The following is an 18,462-nucleotide window of genomic DNA, read 5'->3' as shown; positions in this document are numbered from 1 at the left end:
AATTTGTTAACCACATGAACGCTAGCATCCCAATAGAGTACCGAAGTCCTGACGTCACTCGTTCATCCCCAGGGTCACGGAAGTAATTTCTCTATGGAGAATAACATTGGGTCATCCTAGAATCGTCTATAATCCAAAAATAAACAAATAGTCCCGGTGCTATTGTCAGGGAGGTGGCTCTGTATCGTTTACGATAGTCAGCCACTCATATTTAATACAGTCTGTTTCTGGCAAACGGCAGTAACGTCAGCGTTTTCTCGACGTCAATTGATGCTTCATATCCATATGAGTCAAACTGCCGCGCTCCTTTGTTTATTTTTGGAACAGTTCTTATATGTCGCAATATTAAACACGTCTTTGGGAATGCAGAATGGGGTGGGGGAAACCGTGAACCAGGTAGGATGCTTAAATTACGTCAGACTTCGGTGCTCTATTATGGGGATGCTATTATGAAGTCGTATTAGGCGAACATTTGGCACAATTAACAGATCTACAAGTTCAACGCTGCAAAGTAACGAGTAGGCCAGGGATAGACAAAACAAAGTACTGTACATATGGTTTAACTGTAGATAGACAGGGAACCGACAGCAGAGAGGAGGAATGCAACACGTCTCCAGACGGAATAGAACGGGTAATATTTTCGATTGTGCAGTCGACACACTATCAAGTCTGCCCCACGTGTTTTATTTTTCATTCTCTCTGCATCACTCATTATGTTTGCCATCTCTTTATTTACCTCAATAACTATAAACCAAATAGATTTTTTTAACTTGATGATAAAGTAATGGTGATCCCTCTCTGACAGCCTTTATGTTTCACACAGCTTCTTCTGCAACTTGTTTTGCCCAAAACGAGCCACCACAATCTTTTTTGTTGGGTTCAGCTGCTCCTCAGCTTCAAGCCGTACCATCTCTGCCTGAGCCATGTTCGGCCTTTGGCACCTGTGATTCCTCTGACACAGCAGTGCCATAGATGGTTTTAAAACATTTGTTTGAAATTAACCGCATACATGAAATGGAAGGCTTTTCTGATGCAACCTTTACCCAATTAATTGCTGAGGAAAAAGTGCCACTAGGTCCCATCGTTTCTCAGTTTTCTAGAGATGCACCGATGTGACATTTCTGGCCGATACCGATATAACCAATGTCAACATTGCTGCTATGGTCAATAACTAATATTTACCAATGTCGAATATCTGTGTAAAACAAGTTCAAATGTTGTCCTTTCTGAATATATAAACAACGCATTTTAAAAAGCAATGCCTCTTTATTTCAAAACTAGGGATGCACCCTATTGAAATGTTAACCCATATCCCAACATCAACGGCTTGAATGTAGTAAAAAAAAAAAAATCCAACTTGTTGACCCTTTTGAAAGCTTCCCCAGAAAACACTGATTGAATCTTCAGCCTTCATCTTCACAAAAGGCTTTTTCATCTTCACATTCAAACTATTAAATTATCATAAAATAGAATATTGGCTAAAACCGATATTTTGATATCGGTTCGATACCGATATTGCATTTTAAGGCCACATCGGCCGATACCGATATGATTAATGGTGCATCCCTAAATGTAAGCACTTATCCTTATTTATAGTTTTTTTTATAGTGTTTTCTGTTTTTTTTTAACAAAAACTGTTTTGGTTAAATGTTCAATTAAAGGGACTCGGTATGGGATTGCGTAGGAGCCTGGAATGAAAGCATTCACTGCATTCACTTCATACAACGCTGATGAAGGCTTGACGCCGAAACGCGTACGTTGTTCTGTCTGCTCAGTGTACCATGCCAACTGATTATAAATAAAAGTGCCTTAAAGGACAGTTCCGTGAGTGCTGCTATTCTCTTAGAGAGAATATTATTGTAAAGCATGAACCTACAGCTTGTGCATTGTTGTGTTGGGTTGTTTCCTCAGACTTTTTTCGGGATACCTCCGCCCAGCTCCTTGGTGTGACAGTCAGCATATGGTGCCTCATGTAATTTAGCTTGTGTTGTATTGTGTCCTAGACCCAGTACCTGTGTTGGAGCTGGCTCAGCAGCTGCAGCTGAAGCTCCAGAGGATGCATGACATCGAAACGGAGAACACCAAACTTCGAGAGACACTGGAGGACTACAACAAGGAGTTCGCCGAAGTCAAGAACCAAGGTCAGAATGACACACACCGCACACACACCGTCTTTTTTGGGCAATGATAGTAACCAACAAACAGTGGGTTTTAAAAGTCTCGAAGATAGCTGACTGTCTCTGAGAGAAATGTAAGAAACCTTTTTAAACAAACCTAAGGTTGTTGGAACCGAAGGTGCAAAGCAGCACTGGCATTTACTTCGACGCCGTACCTTGCAAAGCATATGAAACATTTAACATCTTCATGGTGAGGGTCAGGGGATTGAAAAGCAAAAAAACAAAACGACAAAGCTAACGTTGAAACTAGGATTTACAAATCGAAACTGACAACCGAGGCTGAAGAAATGTGGGAACAAAGTGATAGTGAAAAATATATAAGAAATGGTGAGATGGACGAGAAGGGACCACAAGAAATGGTGTGGATATGGGAAGAGAAGTGAAAAGTGAGTGAGCAGGGAATGTTTTGTAACCCCCCTCGCAGTGAGTTAATTGGAACAGCTCGATAGCGGCAGGGTTCCATTCTACCATTGATTTTCCTGTTCCACCATCCTTTATCCCCCCTTCCTTGCCTCAGTAGATGGGGGATATTTAAACCCCAAAACACGCTGTGGAACTCCCACTCCTGTTAAACGCACACATGCACACATACACACGCGCGTAGTGTGAGTGCAGGGGCCATTGATCCCCGCAACCTAAATGTTTAAAGTTCAGTTAAGCAGTTAAGGGGTAAGAGGGCTCTGAGGGGACTCTCCTCTATTGATTATGTGTCAGAGCAGTAAGACTGGAGTTTAAATCACATGCTCGCGCACACCCTCACATCACACACACACACACACACACACACACACACACACACACACACACACACACACACACACACACACACACCACGTGTTGAGAGCCCTCCGTCAAAGGCAGCAAGCAGCAGTGCTCTTAATCTTTGTCTTACTCGCTTACATCTTTCTCCTCGACACGCACGCACACACACACACACGCACACACATGCCCAGGCCTATTTATTACCCCAGTTATGTGTTAGATTTATTTCAGACTGCCCCCCATCCAGAGCTCAGCCATCAGCAGGTTATGGAGTTTCAGCGCTAATGCACTCCTAATGAATACAGCCATATCTAGCGTTAGTGGATGTTGAATATTATACACTGGTAGAGGGAGGCAGAGATTAGGCATGGAGCCACTGGGGCCGGGGGCCCCCCAGCCATGCTGACTGAGGGAGAATGTGAGGTATGGGATACTACTGCTTTTGCAAAGGTCAATGACCTTTTTTTAAAAGCATCGTCATTTATCATTTCCACGAAAGCTATACTGTGTTTATATAATAACTGTGCTATTCTACGCTATAGTATTTGCAATGTCTCACACTCTCTCTCTCTCTCTCTCTCTCTCTCTCGCCAATCGTCCTGTGTTTGTCTGTCACCAGAGGTGACCATTAAGTCCCTGAAGGAGAAGATCCGTGAGTATGAACAGTCTGTGAAGAACCAGGCGGAGAACCTGGCTCAGGAGAAACAGCTGGAGCTACACAACGACTATGCAGAGAAGGAGAGGTGTGTGTGTGTGTTTGGTTCCTTTATTGCGTGTATTGTTTGCCATGTTCCTTTTGATATGTTAGCATATCGTTCTTTTGTATTCTCAGTATTTGATCTTTATGTGGACATAAATAATTCATAATGTGTGTGTGTGTGAACACTGTTTTATATAATGCTTTTTCTTTTTTCGGGTAAATTCAACCTTTTGGTCACTCTCAGGCAGATCTTGTTTCATGTTCATTTGTAAATGATAGGTTGGAGGGTTGCTGGCTTTAGATAGTAGGGTTGGCCCTGCCAATAGCCCCAGGATTACATTTTCAAATCAGAAAATCAATGTCATTGTAGATAAGTGATTATTTAATGTCATTACAAGCAATTCTTTTCAGTGTCGTTGCCTTGCAAATGAATACCGGAACAGAATTGAAGAGACCATTTGTTTATTATTATTATCATTTAACCCTAACACTTGATTAGATTAGTATGTTTTCTTACATACATTTGACTTTGAAATGGCAAAAACAACATACTGACTCCTCCTTCCCCATAGCATTGGCTATGTGATCAAATGCTAATGGCTAGAGATGCTAACGACACGAGATTTTGCCAGTTGCTCACAAACAGCAGCAACATCATTATTTACACGTTTCTGAAAAGGTGCTGTTAGTGATCAATACAACAAATGCCAGTCCTGAGCCCATCCTTTAAATGGATTAACATAACATAAGCTCTCTTTATGTAATGTCCAGCTATGCTACAGCTCATTGCCCCTTTCAGACATACAGTATAATATCAATTGTCCAGCTGTATTTCCTCTACGTCAGTGTTTTATAGGCCCCTTCCTGTCTGCAGAGAACTGACTTCCTGTGTCTGAGAGGGGCAGTAAATGGATGGCACCTCTGCTTTTGACCCTGCGGTGGGGGAGAGAGAGAGAGAGAGAGAGAGAGACATGAAAGCATATACTAGCGGACAGAAAAATAAAGATGACAGGAGAGGCGGGGATGGGGGGTTGTTGCATTGCAGTACATCTCAAAGACCATCTTTGTGTTCCATTATTGATGTTTTTACACACAGTGGCAATTTCCCAGCAGAGCCTGCCTAACTTTTTATATGCTAAGAATCTATTTCCTCCTTATGGGTTCTCTCACCCCTTCTCCCCCAACTCTCTTTTTTCGCTCTCTCTCTCGCTCGCTCGCTCTCGCTCTCTCTCTCTCTCTCTCTCTCTCTCTCTCTCTCTCTCTCTCTCTCTGTGCAGTGTGCCCCAGTGGCCAGACATTCCTGCCTAATGGGCCTGCTTAATGAGGAGTGGGTTATGTTGGGAGGATTTTAGAGGGGAAAACACTTAAGAAATTGGTGGGAAAATGGAGAACTGTTACAGTTTCCAGAGAGCATAAAAACAAAGTTTTACTGACTCAGTGTCTTTATCTGATGTATATTTATGTCTTTTTTTTTTTTTACCGTCTGTCTGTATCTGTAGAAAATTCCAGGAGAGCGAGGATTCCATGTCCTCCAAGTTGCAGGAGACTGAACACAAGACCCAGTCCCTACAGACAGGTAACTCTCTCACAGGTCCTCTTTAAGCCTACATGTCATGGGGTAATGTGCCAGCTCTGCAATTCGCAGATGCGTGTGTTCACACTCTTTGGGCCCATCTTTAGAATAAAGCACTCCAGTATTTGGGATGGCACCATGGGGGAGAATTTGCTATTCAACCAACCAAAAGAGTGGAATTAAACAGCCAATTGGGCATCTTCGTAATCTCCTAACAGACAAGTCACACAAATGGCGATATTTATGTCGTTTGTCAGCAAGGTCCTCTTAACGCATTTAGACCGGGAACACCTATACGTAACCATACCTTTCAGTTGTTGCTATGTACAGTAATTTTTGAATACATATTTGAACTTTTTCAGAAAACTTGATTTAGAAGGCGTTTTTAGAATCGGCCTCAGGTCTAAATGGGTTAATGTTTCCCTACTTTGAGATATGGCACCAGTCCTCGACAGGCCAAACCCAGAGGCGTGAATTGTCTACATGACCCCCCCCACCCACCCCTACAAACTTGGTTGCAGATCTGCAATTGTTTAATTTTGAGAGAGCGAACACCCCACCATGAACCAGCGCTTTAGCCCTTTAAACAGCAGCACACCACACTACCCAGTAAACACAAAGTGGTGAAAGGGCAGAAACGGGAATGGGCTCCATTTGGTGTGGTTTATTGTCCGATATAATGCATCATGCTAAAGCACCCGGAGAGGAGAAGAAAAAATAATCAATAAACCCCCCCCTTGTTTTACAGCACTTGAAACAACTCAGGCAGAGCTCTTTGATTTGAAGACGAAGTATGACGAGGAGTCGACAGCAAAGTACGTGTTTTCCTGCTGATGTGTCTGTCTGTATGAGTGTGTGTGTGTGGGTGACTTCTATGCCCTCTGGCTCTCAAATAGTCGGCTCCTAACATAATCATCCTGTTTAGTGAATCTCCTTCCATGGAAACCCCCCACGGCTGGATTGTCTCCCACAGCGCTTAAACAACCTCCAAATCCCAGCGTTACCCACACACTGTAAATACAGAGAGAGGGAGATTGGATTGTGCTCTGCAGCTACACTAATCACCAAAATAGTCACATTGGATGATTTTATTTTTCCCTACGTACAGTAAAGCTCTTTCCAATCACTGGGGCGTTGGAGCAGAGATTGTGGATTGATGACTTTTTATTTTATTTGTATTTTTATTTTAGTCTTAAAACCAAATTTCTCCCCCCCGATGTCATGTCTCGGATAATGTAGCTTTTTCGTAGATAGTCTAGCAGGGGGGAAAGTCATTGACATTGATCTATGGTAGTCTGTGAGGATGAGAACAGAAGCTTTTCCATGTCACCACTCCACACCGTGAAGTGGCACTTAGCAACATTCACACTCCTCCTTCCCTCAGATCCCCAAGGCCAATAAAAAGAATCATGTTCGATCCACAGCCTCAACAGAACCCAGTTCAACTTCATCCGGAGCAGCAAGAGCAAGGAATTTCACTGTGCTTTTTTTGGGAATTGATGTTCTTGACTATATAGATCGCTGTGTCAGTAGCTATGAGGAGGCATTTTCATTTTATTTTATATTCAGGACCGTATCATGGAATATCCTTAAACCATGTAAGGTTATCTTAGTCATGATGGACCGGTCTGTATGGCTGAGTGTCTGTCAACTTGGCTTTTACGCCCCCCTCACCCTCCCAAGCCATCCCCCAACCCACTCACTATGCCCTAAACTTGCCTGTCCATTAACAGAGTTGTTGCATTGATTAACCATTACCAAACGGATCGATCTATTTCACTCTTTTCTCAGAATCCACTTTTTTCACCATCCTACCTCCCTCATTTTGTCCCTTTTACCTGCTTTATGTTATGCGTTTCAGTGTGTCCGGGGGGGGGGGGGGGGTATAACGTCCTGCATATGGTACGAGGGCTCTAATCGATTGGTTACATGGTTTGTCTGAGAGCCCCGTTGCCATCCTCTTTCCCCTGCTGCAGTCATATTCTTTGTGTTAATTTTTCTCTTGAGTGTGTAAAAATTGACCCGTACATTCTGACAGTGCTCTTTTGTATTCCTCTTGTTATGTCTGATTTTGTTCAAACTCTCTCCTTACTTTCTCCTTCATTATCTGTTTGATTGATTGATTGATTGAATACTTTACAGTTTGCAAAGACGAGCACAGGGAAGTACAGTTCAATACAAGGTCCGGATTTTAAACCCAAGAAAGCACTATGGCATAGTTTCATTGGGGTCCTGTTCCTTTTTATTTCACTGGAAAACAAATGTCTTTGGAAAACATGCATATCACAGAAGCCGCTCTTCTTGAAGCAGCTAATAAACACATGCCCACACACACACACACACACACACACACACACACACACACACACACACACACACACACACACACATATGTGCAGACACGGATGTGCGCACTCACGCACAGGCCTGAGGCAGTCAGGGTCCTTGACTATGTGGCGTGCTGTGATCTGAAATTTTAATGCAACGCTTTAAAGTACACACCAACCTTCCTAACCCGGCACCCTCCCAGTCCTTGGAGTCCTTCCCCCGTTTACTGCTTGGTTGAGCAAATCGCCAGTGTTTGGCTGAACATGACTTTAACCCTTGGAATCCCTTTTTTTTTTTGTGCTACAAAAGCAGACACGCAGAACATTGGCCACATTTTCACTGAGATATAGCCCACACACACACTGCAGTGCACACTGCATCTAGGAAATTGTACACAGAACTTAAGTTGCCACATCGACGCTAAGGATAAGCATTGTGTGACAATTCCTGCATTTGGGTAATCTGCCTTTTAAAGTACATGCACACGCACACACGCGCACACACACACACACACACGCACACGCACACGCAAACACACACACACACTCTCTTGTAGAATTTGGTCGATGTTGTAGTGCCTGCGGTGTGCGCACTTCAGAAGCGGTGGGCCTGCAGACATAGCTCTACTGGCGCTGTGAGGGTTTGGCTGAACGGGGTTTTTACCCCGTTTAGTCCCTGTTAAAGATTAATGATATATCGATCGACACCCTCGCAGGATGCTGCCTGTGCATGCAGGCATGTAGGAGTCTCTGTGCATGCGTGCGCTGGATGTGTGTGCACACATGCACATGTGTGTTTTATCTGTGTTCCTCTGCATCTATAGGGAGTGCACAAAAGCATAGCGTTTTGGGAATGCGATGTATTCGTGGATAAAGAGCAATGTTTTGAGCAAGGCTTATGTTTTGGCATGCCTTCCCTGTGTCCGTCTCTGACACACAAATGTCAGACGTGCGCGGACACACACGCACACACACACACACACTGGTGCTTCTTTTTAAGCCTCCTTCAAATCCCCACGGTAACATACTGTGAAAAAGCAATGTGGAGAAAGCTATAGAAAGAAAAGGGATGGAGTGATGAAAGCTAGAGGGTAGAAAGCAAGCAGGGGACTGGAGGCTTGAGCGAGGAAGAGGGGATAAGAGTGTGATAGAGGGGGGAAATGAAAATCTAAATCAGGCTGGATATCCTGCTGGCACCGAGGATGAATGCTGAGGAACGGAGAGAGAGAAAAGGGAGACGATGTTGGATGTTGAAAAGATGAAAGGCCTGGAATGAAAAAATAAAAAAGTGTAGGGCGACGGGAAGAAACAAGTTGAAGGTAAGGGATAGAGATAGAGCGAGAACAGCAAAAAGGAGTCACAGAGAAGAAGATAAGAGATGAAAGGCTCGGGCTGAGAAGGAGGACATACAGTATGGGCTTAAGAAGCTGTGAGCTTGTTTCAGAAGTCCTACAGTACTCCTACAGTGTGTGTGTGTGTGTGTGTGTGTGTGTGTGTGTGTGCTCGCGTGCTCATGGAATGCTGCTCCGTCGTGCTCTCTGGCTCCTCCCTGTGGCTGCTCTGGGCATAGTTTTAGCGTCGCCTTCGAATGGCAAAACACAATGCCAAGCAGGATGTAGAAATGTCTCTTGAATGTTCCGAGGCTTTGATGGATTGTTCCGCGTGTCCGTTGGCAGTGCCACGTGTAGATACTTTTCTGACCGTCAACTGACTGTATCACGATACACAGAAAATCCTTTGCCTGTGATCTGCTTCGGTTAGACCGCTTTGCCTTTATAATTCCCAAACACAGCCAAATCCAAAGGTTATTTAAGACGACTTTGTACATCTGTACTTTGATTAAATGATGATCACATTTGGAATGGAGCAGTGGTGTATTTGGGTTGCATTACTACCCATAACACTCTCCATTACTGGCTTTTCTGGCTTGTTCTCTCTCTGACCTTAAATGTGCGCGGGTTTGTCCCGCACACTACGGTTTAAGACGGGATAAAAGCTGCTGGGGTCGTCTGCTATTGTGCCCCTTAAATGCATAGTCGATCCTTTCAACTGTTCAGGAAGGAATAAAAAGCAGAGAGTGAAAAGCCCTCCCACCCACATCTGATTCTTTTTTGCTGCATTGCCCATGGCACAATGTTGACCTAATATCAACTGTGTCTGTTTTGTTAAACATTCAAATCAGTTGCACTCATATGCCGATGGGATAGAGAATACTCTTTTATTTTTCACGCTATGACACATATACATACACATACAAAGGCTGTGTGGGTTCACTATCGAAAGATTACAATGAAATGAAAGATCAAAAGATCTTAATGGACACCATACGCTCTCACTCGACACTATACCCATAAGGTTTAATCAGCATTCTAAGTAACGGCAAATGAAGATACGCATGCATGCACACAGGCTGTATTTTTGCCCCACTTGCGCTCGATACCACCCATGTTGTTTTATTAGCATTTTTAATAAAGCTTTTCACATTGTTTGCTTTTATTATAATGTCTACTAAATTCTCCCTCACACATTGTTACAAGCATACTATATTTATGCTAACATGCACACGGACAATTAATTAACAGATAGGGCATCATAATTGAGGTAATTAGAAGGTTTGTGCTGTAGAACCTATAATTAAATGTGTGCAAATAAAATAAAAGTGTGCATGTGCGTGCACCTACTGTTTGTTGTTGCCTTGTCACTACACTACGTATCTATATCATTGGAACAACGGGTTGATATCGTCCATGAAAGAGTGTTATTGAAATTGTTTTCCTCAAGACCAGTAAATGGGGTATTATGGGGAGCATGTCCTCGCTCTCTGACCTCTGGTGAGTGAGGGGTGAACCATGGCCCCCATTCAGACCATTAGTCAGACACAATCACACAGCTTCATAGCAGATTAGTCTGCTGTATTAGGACTTAGAGCTCTATTAGTGTAATCCCTCTGTTTTAGTGTGGCCTGGGTTTAGGAGCTTACATGTGTAAACGCACACACACACACACACACACACACACACACACACACACACACACACACACACACACACACACACACACACACACACACACACACACACACATGCACGCACTAAACAGTTGTATGCATGCACACACATACAAGCTGCTAGGGTTACAGAGTTCACAATCAAAGGATTAAGGTGAAATTTAGACGAGAGCTTAATGGACACGGCATTGGCCGTGCATTACAGCACAGCACACGCATGTTGCTCGTGTGTTCTATATGGACGTTCTATATGGACTCTCACACACACACACACACACACACACACAGTGACCCAACCACAATGTATCCCCTTCAAAGAGAATCTCCTCTGCTATTTTTTACACCTGTACGGTTTAAAATGTCCATATTGTGCGTTTTACATAAGTGTTGATTAAGCATGGTCATACAGTATCTCTCTCATAACTGTCATCTCTGTCATTATACTCTGTCCTGCACACCGGTGTGATAAATGCACTTCCTCCTCCTCAGGGCCGATGAGATCGAGATGGTGATGACAGACCTGGAGAGAGCCAATCAGGTAAAGGCCGCACCTCTTTGAATCCTCAGACTGGCTTATTGCATGAGCACCATTAAAAGTGTGCCTCCCCTTTTGGGCCAATTTAACCCATTTAGGCCTGTTACACCTATATGTTGTTATACCTTTCAAGCCGGGAACGCCTCTGCGTCATTTCATTTGAAAAAAAATATATATATTGTCTCTGTCGTGTGGAAAATGTCCAAAACTCGTACTTTTCAGGAGTCTGATTCAAAACGCTTCGCTTTGCGCCGCGTTTCGAGCTTGTAGATTGCTATTTTGGATACTTTGGTGTGACACTGTAGTATGATCAAGTAGGGCATTAATTTACGATAAAACGCAAAAGTACTTATTATTAAATATTATTTGGGCATAGGAATATCACAGTTTTCTTAAAATATAGCTTATGGTGAGAAAAAAACAGTGACCCCAAGTAACCCAGATTATACAGTTATATATTTAGGCTACAGAAGGCTATGATGCGTGACTCTAATGATGGCAGAACAAAACAATCTAATGACAAATAGCTTTTGGTTTTGATTATTTAAATTTCCTATGTTTAACCCATTAAGACCTGAGGCCGCTTCTAAACATTTTCAAAATCCTAAAAAAAAAATCAGAAAAAAAAAAAAGATTTTTCAAAAATAGCAGATCTGCAAGCTCATAGCGCGGCACTCGGTGCCGCGCTATGAGCTTGTATATCTGCTATTTTTGAATAGCCAAAGAAATCTAAAGTGACAGAGATGCGTTCCAGGTCTTAATGGGTTAAAAAAAAGATATATTAATTTGTATTAGTTTTATAGAAGACATGACATCATCAAGACATAACAATAAGACAAACAAACACCAGACTATAATGCATGTTAAGCATGAGTAATTAACCTATCATAGTGAGGTACTGTATAGGGCAGGCAAACAGAATACAATAAATGTTGAAGATAGTTTCACAGTTAAAATATGCTGGCTTTCACTGCTACTACATTGCCATATTGTCGTTTTTGTTAACAAGCACACTGCCACGAAATCTGGGTCAACTCCCTCCATGATATCTCAGCAAGGTTACATTTACCCCCCATTATGATTTGATTAAGATAATCAGATTAAGGTGATCACATGAATATCACTATTGACAGCATCGCCATAATGAGTTTAAGAGCAGATTATAACATAAACATGGCCAATAGTTGTTGTTATCCATACAGAATGGGAGAAGTGTAGCTTGCATTTATAAATAATGATTATCGCTGTAGGGGTGCTACTGGCTTGACTTGCTGGTTTGACACATACCCAACCCTTCCAGCCTATATAGACCCTGCAGTTGGAAATACTCCTGTGGTATCTGTTAATGTCATTGTTGTTAAATTTCATTATTAGCCAAAGAGTAGGATTTGTAGCTGAAGGGGCAACATGGACATGCAATGCTAATGTTGGCCTAAAGGTTAGACTATAATACCACACACACACACACACACACACACTAACTATTGTGAAGTTTACTCGGGATGACAGCATGCCCTCCAGTTCGGTCACACAGACTTTTTATAATGCTTTTATTAGGAGAAAATGGAAAACAGGGTTGTTTTTGTTTTTTTGACTAGCAAGCCGTACTCCAACCCACTCAATAAGAAGTCTCAATATGGTTGCAATTAGGAATACTTTGGCCACAGCTCCCTGTAACTCTTAACAAAATCAAGTTGGCAACAACTCCCATCAGTCCCAACAGTATCGCTACTGCTTGGCCGCTGATTTTAAGTATTAACCGCTTTCATCCCGGCCTCCCAGTTTTGGGCATGTCTTTATAGGCCAGCAAAAATAACAGATCTACAAGCTCACAACGCACCATGTCGCATTGTGCGCTGACTGAGCTCGTAGATGGACTATTTTCCTTTCACGACACCATCGTATGATGAAGTATGAAATAGGACTTGGGTGGTTAAATCTCCTCTGAATATTCTTTCCTTTTTGGATTCCCTCCTTCCAGAGAGCAGAGGTAGCCCAGAGGGAGGCAGATTCACTGAGACAGCAGCTGTCCTTGACCAACCAATCCCTGCAACAGGCCAGCCAGATCCAGGCCGACCCCGACACGGTACCATGTTTCCATTGACTCATTGATAAGATGGTCAGCTGATGTCCAAGTATTGATTTATGGGGGAGTGTTTTTGCTAAAACTATGCTTTATTAAATGCCCCATCTGTTTGATGTTTAAGGTCAGGCATGGGAATCAATAGACCATTGATTGATTGATTTATTGATTGAATACTGTAATGGTATCCAGGGGCAAGAACTAGAGGTGGTAGTACGTGATTGGCTCATTGATTGTTACTATTGATTAATTAGGCCGGCAGGAGCAGGGTGGTTGAGGGGATGGGCGGTTGATTGCCTCATTGATTGATCAATTTATTGATCTGCTGATTGGCAGATGCTTGTGATTGATTGCCCATTCATTGATCCGTATTGGAGGTGCAGGATTTTGAAATGATCAATGACGTATTGATTAGCTGACGTTATTGTCTGAGTGCAGTGGCTAGCTTTATTGATTCGCTGATCTGATTCAAGAAAATGATTGGCTCATTGATTACCTGTATGGCTGTAGTGACCTTTTATAGCAACAGATAAGGCCAACAATGCCTTGAAGTGCCTTGTTGTCTTGGCCTGTAGGAGCAGGCGGTGGAGGGGGTGTCCCGCTCCAGTCTGGAGGCGGAGCTAGGGGCCAAAGACAGGGAGACCGCCCAACTGGTGGAGGACGTCCAGAGACTGCAGGCCAGCCTGACCAAACTCAGAGAGACCTCCAGCTCACAAATCACACAACTGGAGCAGCAGCTCAGCACAAAGACTGCCATTCTCAAGGTAAAACTGGCATGGCAATTTTGGATTTGATTTGTTTTGATTTCCATTTCAGATTTTGGAGGCAAACTTCCGTTCATTTTTAAATTGGAGATTACCATTGTTTTCCTGTTTATCCCCTGTTCCGGATCACATCATTCTTCCTTTACATTTTGATTGAAGTCACTGGAATCTATGCATTGCGTGAAGTTACATGACATTTCATGGCTCATTGCCATCCACAGGAACTGGAGGATAAACTGCAGAAGCAGGCTGATTATGACGAGGTGAAGAAGGAGTTGAGGTAAAGCTCACATGCTTATATATATGTGTGCCTGTGTGTGTGTGTGTGTGTGTGTGCCTGTGTGTGTGTGTGTGTGTGCCTGTGTGTTTGTGTTTCCTGACACTGATCTATTTAATGCGAGCCTTTTATGTTTTTAGCTATGTTGGAGCAGAAGCCTACTTATATTGTGTGAGACTGTACTTACACAGATCCAGTATTATATTCTTTGTTGATATTATGTACATATATGTAGATATGTTCATATTTATCTTTAATAATGTAGTTGCCTCATAGGCAACCACAGTATAGTCTATATACATTTTTTATTTTCTTCCTTTTGGTTTGGTTCGATATATTGGTTCGACAACGATATAGTTACAATTTTAGTGCTTGGTGCGGACAGGCCTTTACTCTTACCTGTACTTCTCCTGTTACAGTTACAGTTTAGGCATTTAGCAGACGCTCTTAATCCAGAGCGACTTACAGTAAGCAAGGACACAAGATAATACTCATAATGTATTATCCTGTGATCCATTCTTACTGCTTTTGCCTCTCTGCTCTGTGTGTGTGTGTGTGTGTGTGTGTGTGTGTGTGTGTGTGTGTCACTATTGTTATGGATAGATAGTATAGCTGTCTTTCTCTCTCCCCCCATCTGTCACTCTCTCTGCCCTTAAAACAAACAATGGAAAGGGCATTATAGCAAAGCTTTGTTGTCTACACATACATAAGCATGCAAATGTTGCATTTATGTTAATGAAAAGTGTATTTGCCTTCACAGTATCCTCAAGTCTATGGAGTTTGGGCCTTCGGACTCAGCACAGGTAAAAGCTGCAGAATGTATCACTGTCTAGCGTCTATAGATCTGGGCTTACTGTACAATATACTGTAATATACAGTACAGGCAGTGTAGTCATTGTAATAATAAAACTACATTTGAAAGTACTTTTCAAACCTGACAACACAATGAGACAATAAAAAATGTAATTCAAGGCACAACAAAACACAAGGGAATAGCACAGCTGCAGAGGCACAAATAAGCATGTCAAGAGTTGCTGGGAGCACGTTATATAAGGTGTAATTTTAATATCCTCTCCCTTTTCTTTGCTGGTGTTTTTTTACCCGACACAGGACTCATCCAAACCCCTGGAGGTGCTGCTACTGGAGAAGAATCGCAGTCTGCAGTCGGAGAGCTCCTCTCTGCGGATCGCAAACACTGAGCTGAGTGGTAAGTCTGCCCTGGGTTTGACAATATTGTCGCTGTCAGGCAGAAACCTTGTGTCTCCCTATTTAATTCTTTAATGTTTTGTCATAAATGAATGCCAACGCTCGCAACATGTCGCAATGCAACGAGTTGTGAGCTTATAGATCAGCTATAAAAATAAAAATAAAATTAATGAAAAGTATTAAGACGAGCTTGTGACAAAAAAACTACATTGGATCGATTGGAACACAGGTTCTCTTTTCCATTTCCTGAAAAGAAACGGTTGTGGACATGTAAGGTTTCTGCCCAACGGTGACGATATAGTGGTGGCCAGATTCATTAATAATGAATGGCCACTGTGTGGGTTGGCACAAAGCCTTAACTCAGACGGACAGAACAATAGCCCTGACGATGCAGCGACCTCACTCTGTGAATGTCTGCAGGAGGACTAAGGTAAGGCTCCAAAGACAGGCCTTGGGATCATGTTAGGGTCAAAGTGCAGCCAGGTATTCTCTCTTTCTCTGAGAACATTTATCCTTTATCAGTGTTATTGAAATGATTGATAATATATATAAATTATATAAAAAAACTCATTGCAGGACTTTCAAACCAATCGAAATCTCTTCAACATTGTGGTACAAATACGAGTTATTTGTGGCTACATTCGGTTGCTGCTTGTTTACACGCTTCACAGAACAAAAAGAGGCTTCTGTGTTGTCATTATAAGGCCCCACAATGGGAGTTCATCGTGAACTACATCAGAGCTGGAGTGCATGAAAATGAGGCCACCGCACCATACCATACCCTCTCCTTGAGCACTCCTCCACTTTGCACCAGCAGAGTTTGAAATGTCATGACCAATTGCTTTAGGCTTGAATAGTTGAATAGCTATGAATTGATTAACATTAACAGTAAAAGGTGGGGGGGGTGGGGGGATACTGTCTAACTCGATCATGTAAAATCGACTGGTTATGCATTAGAATCATATTTTTTATCCTGGGCTGAATTACCTGCTCATCATCAAGATGTTTACCAGAGATCGTTTACTTGTTTATATTACATTTATTCTGGTGACAGTAAAAATTTGATTATCTTAACACGGATCAGGAAAAGTGTACGTCATCAGGTCTCAGACAACAGAGCTGTACAGTCTCTATTATTGGTGGAATAAATGTGTGTTTGCCCACGTGGAAAACAGATGGGCGCTTTTTGTTATTTTCAAACAACTGTGTTGAGTTTGGTTTCTGCCATTTATCTTTTTCCAATTGTGTTTTTTGTATTTTTAATGTACCAAAGACTTATGGTAATGTAACTTTTGCAATGGAATGATGCAATGGCTAGCAATGCACTGCAGCAGCATGGAAGAGGACTCGCAGTGTGCACTGGTTATCTGTGGACACTCATCAGCTTCCTGCTACGTATGTCCTATTACCCTCATTTTGCTGGAGACAGACTGACCTCTGGGCATAGCTGACTGAGGAGTGGCCATTGTTTTCTTTGCTTTTGTTTTCTTCCAGGCTGTTCCTTACAAGAAAGGTACAAATCACAAATGCATGGGCATAATGTCTTGGGGGGTTAGCACCAAAAAAAGGAGAGCAAAAAAGTTCATTAATTTGGAAAATACTTTTGAGATTTTTTTTTTTTTTTTTTTAGTTTTCTTTTTCAAACCCCCCTTTTTTTTTGTTGACTCCCCCATAATGCATGGTGTGTTTGACCTTTCTTGTAGGGTCAGCCAGGCGGAAACGGTCAGAAGCGTCCACACCCAAGGAGGAGACCATGCCCAGCGACCCCGCTTCTTCTCCCCCTCCGCCTCTTCCTTCTCTCCCCTCCTCTTCCCAGCTCCCTCTGTCTCATGCCCACACGGATCCCCTCAATCCCACCAACACCGCCAACGAAACGCACCCCTTCACCCCCACGGGCATCGGCCAGGACTTCTATTCCCCCGCCTTCCCCCTGGTGGGCGGTAAGATGGCCTTGAGCTCCCTGCTCCAGCGACAGCTGCTCCAGACCTTCTACTCCAAAGCCCTGCAGGAGTCGTCCGGCATCCCCGGCGGGGCGCTGCTCTTTGCCCCCTTCACGCCGACCCTCAGCTCCATCCCTACCTCCACCCCGGGCTCTGGCTCGGCGGCGGTCCCTTTGGCCGCCAGCAGCCCCCAGCCACCTCCGGCCAGCCCGGACATAGCTACTGTCAATGGGAGCAGCACCGTGGGCAGTGCCCCGTCTCCGTCTCCCAGCCACTCTGACGCCACCACCGGCAGCGTCTTGGATGGCGAGGACATGGACACCTCGGAGATTGCCCGCCAGGTGAAGGAGAACCTGATAAAGCACAACATCGGCCAGCGTGTGTTTGGTCACTACGTGCTTGGACTGTCCCAGGGCTCGGTCAGCGAGATTCTGGCCAGGCCCAAACCCTGGAGCAAGCTCACCATCCGGGGGAAGGAGCCGTTCCACAAGATGAGGCAGTTCCTGGCTGACGAGCAGAACATCCTCGCACTGCGCAGCATCCAGGGACGTCAGAGAGGTGAGTGCATGCATGTTGATATGTATGGTGATTGGTGGGGACTGTGTGTGTGCCTGTGTGCGTGCATGTGTGATTATAGCCCTGTGTACGGCTATTGATTAGCTTGTCGATACAGACTAGCTTTTTATTTTCCTTTTCTCCTCCCTCAAATCCCGTCCCGTGCCACACCTGTGTGTTTGAGTGAGTTCCTAGTCACGCACTGACCCCCCCAAGAGCCTTTCTTAGTCATCGGTGATCAATACAGAAACCTTTCACAGATCAATAGTATTGACTCATGGGAACTGGGAGAAAGGCAGGGGTACTGTTAACTATGAGTAGATTCGATTACACTGGGCCTGCTTTTGTTAACGCACCAGTGCATGTCTGAGTGAAGAAGGTCTCAGTGGTGTCTCCTCTGAAAACAACATGGCATACTCCGCCAAGTAGCCACAGTTTGTGTAAAGACCTGAAAGGCAATAGGCCTGTGCTCTTTGTTAACTCACCGTAGACTACAGAATACAACCTGGTGCCATGTAGACTAGTCATAGAAAAAACACACACAAAGGCAGTAACA

The 18,462-nt window shown here is 43.4% G+C and overlaps 1 protein-coding gene across 2 annotated transcripts in view; it reads left to right on the top strand.

The window, feature by feature from the left end:
- cux1b (cut-like homeobox 1b) overlaps positions 1–18,462 on the top strand; it is a 68,252-nt gene that overhangs the window by 33,824 nt on the left and 15,966 nt on the right. The window contains exons 5-15 of one of the 2 annotated variants that reach the window (XM_080428166.1): positions 2,004–2,141; positions 3,559–3,682; positions 5,139–5,215; positions 5,961–6,027; positions 11,036–11,084; positions 13,063–13,167; positions 13,740–13,928; positions 14,150–14,208; positions 14,966–15,008; positions 15,316–15,412; positions 17,115–17,909. In XM_080428166.1, the coding sequence (XP_080284292.1) occupies positions 2,004–2,141; positions 3,559–3,682; positions 5,139–5,215; positions 5,961–6,027; positions 11,036–11,084; positions 13,063–13,167; positions 13,740–13,928; positions 14,150–14,208; positions 14,966–15,008; positions 15,316–15,412; positions 17,115–17,909 (1,743 nt within the window). The remainder of the gene's footprint in view (positions 1–2,003; positions 2,142–3,558; positions 3,683–5,138; positions 5,216–5,960; positions 6,028–11,035; positions 11,085–13,062; positions 13,168–13,739; positions 13,929–14,149; positions 14,209–14,965; positions 15,009–15,315; positions 15,413–17,114; positions 17,910–18,462) is intronic. The other variant, XM_080428167.1, reaches the window with a different exon arrangement.

Source organism: Gymnoscopelus braueri, assembly GCF_963280865.1.
Source record: "Gymnoscopelus braueri genome assembly, chromosome: 5".
NCBI classification, from domain to species: Eukaryota; Metazoa; Chordata; class Actinopteri; order Myctophiformes; family Myctophidae; genus Gymnoscopelus; species Gymnoscopelus braueri.
This window is presented reverse-complemented; position numbering and strand designations above follow the sequence as displayed.